Here is a 7251-nt window from a genome sequence, read left to right on the forward strand (position 1 = left end):
TATTGTATAATTAAATATTTTGCTAGCTGGGGTGATTGGGAGTTATGGGGAAATGGGGAATTTACTGCTAGTTAGAGGTTAACGGGAAAAAGAAAAGCTTCGAAAAATGTTAAATCTGTAAAAAAAAGTTTTAAGAAAGTTTAGGAAACTTTAAAAAAATTAATAAGCAAAACAAAAGTTTAAAAAATAGTTTTAAAAAGTTTTAAAAAGTTAAAAAATACATTTAGAAATGCTCATTACCACTACACCTGAAACAAACTAGAGAAAAAATTATCCCACGCCAAGGTTCAAAATATGTCTTTTGAATTACCCCAGGGTGTATTCTTTAATAAATAGTATGTGTTTGTGGGGAAGTTTCAATAACCAACCATCTAAACTACTCCAAATTGAAACATGGACACAGCATAAAACTTCAAAGTTAGAAAAAACTGAATGGCTGCGTCTGAAATGTGCCCCTTCAACATCCACATATACCTGGCAAAGGTACATACGGGGGTATTGCTGTACTCAGACCACATAGCTGAGCAACATATGAAGTGTTATACAGTGGTAGCACACATAAGGTTTGCAAAATATACTGTGCAAACTCACTTTGTGTGTCCAATAGGCAGAAAAAACGCTTATTACCACCACACCTGGTACAAGCTAGCGGAAAAATGATCCCACGCTAAGGTTCAAAATATGCCTTTTGAAATACCCTGGGATGTCTTCTTTAAGAAATGGTATGGCTTTATGGGGTATTTGGATTATATAGCCTGGTAAAATACTCTAAAATGGGACATGGGCACAGCGTAAAAATGTTAAGTTTGAAAAAAAATGGAATGGCTGTGTCCCAAATGTGCCCCTCCGATGTCCACATATACCTGGCAAAGGTACATACGGGGGTATTTTTGTACTCAGCAGGCATAGCTGAGCAACATTTGAAGTATTATACAGTGGTAGTACACATACGGTTTGCAACATATACTGTGCAAACTCACTTTGTGTGTCGAAAAGGCAGAAAAAACGCTTATTACCACTACACTTGGTACAAGCTAGCGGAAAAATGATCCCACGCTAAGGTTCAAAATATGCCTTTTGAAATACCCTGGGGTGTCTACTTTAAGAAATGGTAGGCCTTTGTGGGGTAGTTTGAATTTAAAACCTGTGAAGATGCTTGGAAATTGCACATAGGCCCAGCGTCAAAATTAAAAGTTCGGTAAAAACTGATATGGCTTGGTCTCCTATATGGCACTGTAGCTTCACGAAATAGTGCCATAGACATACAATGGGGATGTCCTTTTACTCAGAAGACTTAGCTGAGCATAATTTGGGGGTTTTGAACTTAGTGGCACATATGAAATATACAAAATGCCCAGCAAAAATGCAATCCGTATGTAAAAAAAAAATGCCCAAAATAATTTTTTACCACATACTTTGGTATATATTGGTGAAATAATGGGGGCATGTTAAGGCACAATATGCACCTTATGAGATACCCTGGAGTGTCTACTTTTACAAATGAAGCCTCGAGACCCCCGAGTTCCCCTGACACGCGCGTTTCGCCCACAACTCATCAGAAACACGCGCGTCAGGGGAACTCGGGGGTCTCGAGGCTTCATCTTTATCTAACACTCCATGAATATCGAACACCATTCCTGCCTCATGACCCCGAGTTGGTTTAACCACTTATGCTTCAGGCAACACTATAATACTACATCTATGGTGGATCAGATTCTCTGTCCTCTCTTCTGACTGTTTGGGGTACCAATTATTTCCCTATAATTACGGCATGAGCGGTTGAATACTTATTCACATGTGCTAAGTTACCAAGCTTAAAAACCATCTCAGTAGCGATCAAATTTTTTGTACACTAACTATCGTGGTATCCGTGCAGCGTCCCATATCGCTTAGCACATCGATCACAACGATTATAGTTTAGTCAATATATTTCTCTATTTTGCATGCTGCAGCGAGGATATCTTGTACTTAGACAAACATACCGGCTAGAATACAGAGTTAATACCGTATATAGTCCATGTGAAGTGATAACTTCACATAGCACAAGGTTTGTTACTTACCTAGCTCTATTTTTGAGAATTGTTACAAGATTTTTACCTGGTTGTTACATCAAATTAAAGCCCTTTCTGTCCTTTAAAAAACGGTATATAATATGCGTCGGTGCAATAAATTAGTAAAATGCAAATTGCAGTTGAACGCAAACAGCAAAAAATGCTGTTGTCATTAAGTGAAAGACAAGCTTCTGAAATTCTCTGTCCTTAAGGGGTTAAATAAACTTTACTTTGATCCCTAAATAAGAGAGAACATAACAAGCAAACTGAGTACAAAGTGTAGTGAATACAAAAGATAATATTAAAATAGGACCAACTGCTAAAGCTTAGCTGGTAGTATCCAAAAAAAAAAAAATTATATATATATATATATATATATATATATATATATATATTTATATATATATATATATATATATATATATACAGAAAAAAGGTAGACCTCTGCTTCTAGTACAAATTGTATTTTGCATTAAATATAATGTTACCAAGAGTTATGGTCTAAGTCTGAATTGTATATAAACTTGGATACTGTCTGTATAAAAGCTTTAGCAGTTGGTCCTATTTTAATATTTATTTTTTTCTTTTCACTACACTTTGCACTCTCTTTGCTTTTTATGTTTTCTCTTATTTAGGGATCAAAATAAAGTTATTTAATATCCGCCTATCATTGGACCTTAAACTTGTAATTAGGGTATCTAGAGTGCTATCGGACCTGCTCCTTTGCAGATCCACTACAGTCTTCCTTATTGTGTCTATATATTTAATAATCTAATATTTCTAAAATGTATATAGCATGAAGAGTTTTATGAAAGACTTGATGTAAAATCTCAAATCAAGTCGCATCCTGGAATACAATTCAAATACTGAGGGTTCTGTTACTGAGAAATATGCATTTCTAGGGGAACTGCTGGCAAAAATATTTCAGTTTATTTAGCGTGTGCTCTATCTTGTTGGTTGATTGTGTTGTTTTTTTGTCCTCTCAGTGAGGCCTTAATTGCTTGGTAATAGTTCAAATTCTGCTGAATTCCAAAAAACATTACCATATTTTAACTGCTTTTTATCTTCATAAAGACAAGGTTATTTACCAAGATGAATCTTAAAGGACCACTATAGTGCCAGGAAAATAAACTCTTTTTCCTGGCTCTATAGAGTCTTTAAGTCCCCCCCCATCCTCAGGGTCCCACTCCCGCTGGGCTGAAGGGGTTAAAAACTTACCTTTCTCCAGCGCTGGGCTCCCTCGGTGCTAGGGAACTCTCCTCCCTCTCCCGATGTCAGCTTTGAATGCGCATGCACGGCAAGAGCCGCACGTGCATTCAAACAGTCCATAGGAAAGCATTTCTCAATGCTTTCCTATGGACGTCCGCGTCTTCTCACTCTGATTTTCACAGTGAGAAGCGCTGAAGCGCCTCTGCGGCTGTCGGTGAGACAGCCACTAGAGGCTGGATTAACCCTAGTGTAAACATAGGCTTAACCCTGCAGGGTTAACACTGGATGGACCTGGCACCCAGACCACTGAAGTGGTTTGGGTGCCTAAAGTGGTCCTTTAAATCTTAGGCCAGAGTAGCCAAAATTAAAGCAAATTTGAAATTCACTTTTAATTCTCACTTTAGTAAATAGCTCTGTTAGTGTTTATCTGTAATCTGGCCACTAAACAGATTTTTTTTCCTTTCTCTCAGTAAAATGGTGAGGCCATCATCAAACTTGTGGTGTCCTAAAGACTGAAATTAAATGAGGAATAGAATGAAATTGGCAAATGCTTCCATATAAGAAAACTCACTACTAGAGAACTATAGTTCTCTTGTACAGAGAGAAGAAGCCATTGTGGGCTAAGCTTGACAGCTATGGGGTCATTTTCATTCTATTTTATTAAAGTGGCTTCTCATGAAATAAAACAGGAATAAGGGGGGCCTCTTGGACAGCCCTAACTCTCGTTAGCTTGTAAGAGCCTCAAGTGACTGTGTGTGGTACTATAAATCAGTAAGATGATTGGAGGAGCTAAAACAATGTTCTTTTTAGGGGGCGGGGCAGTTTAGTAGCCTCTTCTCAAGTACTGGCAAAAGAGCTTCCTTATTGTTCACATATTTTTTTTAACATATCCAGACCTTCATTTATGAAAAAATGAAAAATCAAACTTAGTTTATTATTAGCCGAATAAGCGCTACTTTTCTTTCACACTTAATACTTCTATACACACTGCATTCTATGTACCCAATGTAGCAAATTTACTTTTTAAATTTGGACTTAAGTATTTTTTTTTTTTTCTTGTTTTGAAATGAATGTTTGTTTCTGGGGAAAAAACTAGGTTATAGCAAGGTTCTAATGGAATCCAAAATGAATTGTTGTAGTCTGTTAAATCTGATCTGTTGGTTTTCACCAGGGCTGCACAAATGTAGTTCATATAACCATATGAAGATTAAAATACTGAAGAGACCACATGACTTGATACTTGTTTCATCGGTCTAATGCAGTGGTTTCCAAACCAGTCCTCAAGGCACGCTTACTAGTCCAGGATTTGCGATTACCCAGTTGTGTCAAGGTGTTTTTTGTTTTCTTTCTTTCTAAAAACACCTTAGACACAACTGGGTAATCCCTAAATCTTGTACTGGTAGGCGTTCTTGAGGACTGGTTTGGAAACCACTAGTCTAATAGCTGGCTTTGCCATGGTTTTCATCAAGAGTGGATGATTTATCAAGATGAAAACAGGTGTTATTCTCTGACAAAGGGCTAAATAAGCAGCAATCACCATAAAAACTATTATATCTCTCAACATTTAGCACTTTGCACAAATAGCACCTGCTTTTTCTTGATAAATACTTACTAGATATTTTACAATAATAATTTGACTACAAAATGCATAAAAGTGACTGCAAATGTCTCCGTTTTGTATAAATGGCTGGTGTTGAGAGAGTAATCACTAAAGTTTTTAAAGTTGTATATATGCTGAGCACAAATACCAATGACACCCTAAGCAACCTTGTTTAATTTTGCTAATTGTTTTTCAGCCGCAGATTCCAGGAGGATTGGTGTGACTGGAGTTAATTTAGGAGTTTCTAGTTCTTCTTTAGCCAATTCTACTCAGTGGGGCCATTCATTTAATGAACTAAGGGAGGGGACAGAAACTCTTATCTCAGGTAAGAAATACAATACCACCGTAAACACGGTAGATTAGTTTAACTGTGGTGAAATGTATATTGTTTAATCCAGGTTTGTGTTTCAGGCAGTTGATTGTGAGCTAAAGTTAAATATCTGAAATATTATTATGATACTAAATGATGCAGTAATGACAATGGTGTTTTACCATGATATTATCTAAGTTATTTTAGGAGTATATTAACAGTTTTTAACAGTTTGCATGTGAACAAAGTGCCATAAATACTGCCAAATGATATGTCTTAAAGGACCACTCCAGACCCATAAAGCACATCAGCACTTCCTTAATTTATGGGTAATGAGTGTCCTATTTCAGTAGCACTTCAGGTATCAGTCTGTGATGGGGGAAAAGGGGAGGGCTTGCAAAGTTTTTGGGCAGAATATCTATTTGGTATACCCCAAATGACAACATGCATACATAAATGCATGCATGTTTTCATTGAGAGTATGTCTGCAAATAGTGATTTTATTTTTTTGTGTGTGGGCTGTTTCTTTCACTTTTTTTTTCCTTGTTGTTTCTTAGGGATTCCTTTGCATTTGCCACTAAAATCTTCTACCCGGGGAGGATTTCTTACAAGAAATAAACAAAGACTTTAGATATTCTCCCAAGACCTACAATATGAAATATTTGCATTTGACCTATTTTTATGAACATTTTTAAGATACAGCAGATGCCAAATGTTCTAGAGATGGCTGCCTATGGGAATGTCCTAATGGATCCTGGGCTTTTGGCGTTGCAACCCAAAGAGTAATGTGACTGAAGATGGACAACACCGAAGCTCCAATTGAGAAAATGTATTGGGTGCAGAACAGCGGAACACTACAAACAAAAAGCAATAAGCAAGTCTGCAAAAAATACTTTGTATAAACAAGCACTGAAAGCCATAAAATGAAGAATCATTTTTATTCTCTCTTAAAGCTGTTTTGTGCAGCATGGCCAAACTTTTGATATCTCTGGGCAAGGGAAAATTACTTTACTTCAAGTTCAGCTGTGTCTGAAATCACTCCTGTGGGGTCTCTGTTTCCGATCACAGTTGAGAAAAATCAAAATTTGTTTTGCTGAGAAATGAAAACTGTTACGGACAGGAGTATTTTGTGGAATTGAATTTTTTGGGGGGAAATCTTAGTTAAAAAACAAATCAAATCTGGACCCATCCCTTGACTGTTGGTACAACACTGTTATTTGTGAATTAGCACTGGTCATTTTCTACAATCTCCACGTTTCTGACTAAATCTATTTTCACTTTAAACAATATAGCAGTGTAATGCATTTGAGGGTCTCTAAATAATAAAAAATTAAATGCAATTTGTTTTAAAAGGTTACTAATGTTGCTTTACAAAAAGAAAGGCTTGTGGTGTTTTTTTTTTTTTGCAAGCCTAATCTGATCAAATCACGTAATATGTTCTTTAATTGAGAAATTACATTACAGTTGTATTTGTGCCCAGTACAACAGTTCAAAAACTAAGCAATTCATGCCCAGTACAACAGTTAAAAAACTAAGCAATGAAAGGACAAAGGTGAAGTAATGCATAGGAATTCTTACAAAACATATTTGCCTCATATTTCTGTTTTATTTATTTAAATGCCTCTACCTGTCAATGCCATGGTTTAGATCAGTGATTCTATAATCTTAACTATAGCAAAATCACACGATTAATAGCAAGGTTAAAGTGGCACTGTTAGCGTCTGGGGACTTTGCAGAATTTGCAAAGACTTACAACGGTGACATCACTGCTGAGGGGCTGGTTGTCGAGTGGCAGGTAACAATGAGATTTTCCTACTTGAACCTGTCACTTCCGGGTGCCACCATCTTCTTCAGTCTGCTTTCTTCGGTTCCAGGAGCAGACGTCACTGCTGTACTCTTGCGCATGTGCAAGAGTACAGTATTTAGGTCTATGGAGGAAACCGCAGGTTACTCCATAGACAGACAATTCCCTGTTGGGATTGACACTTAGTCCGCCCCGAGTCTTAGAAAGTCAGGGGGAGGAGAAATACAGAGAAAAAGCAGTCCCTAATTTGTCTCTGTATATCTCTTGACTGGGTTGA

At 36.9% G+C, this 7251-nt stretch overlaps 1 protein-coding gene across 6 annotated transcripts in view; it reads left to right on the forward strand.

The window, feature by feature from the left end:
* Positions 1 to 6357, forward strand: part of FAM149B1 (family with sequence similarity 149 member B1) — a 29854-nt gene extending 23497 nt beyond the window's left edge. For 2 of the 6 annotated variants that reach the window (XM_063433971.1, XM_063433973.1), the window contains 2 exons: positions 5057 to 5185; positions 5728 to 6357. In XM_063433971.1, the coding sequence (XP_063290041.1) occupies positions 5057 to 5185; positions 5728 to 5801 (203 nt within the window). In that variant the 3' untranslated portion in view covers positions 5802 to 6357. Of the gene's footprint in view, positions 1 to 5056; positions 5186 to 5727 lie in introns of those variants that run through there. The other 4 variants (XM_063433972.1, XM_063433975.1, XM_063433974.1 and 1 more) reach the window with 4 other exon arrangements.
* The last annotated feature ends 894 nt before the right edge of the window (positions 6358 to 7251 follow it).

The sequence above is a fragment of the Pelobates fuscus genome, chromosome 10 (genome assembly GCF_036172605.1).
Source record: "Pelobates fuscus isolate aPelFus1 chromosome 10, aPelFus1.pri, whole genome shotgun sequence".
Taxonomy (NCBI): domain Eukaryota; kingdom Metazoa; phylum Chordata; class Amphibia; order Anura; family Pelobatidae; genus Pelobates; species Pelobates fuscus.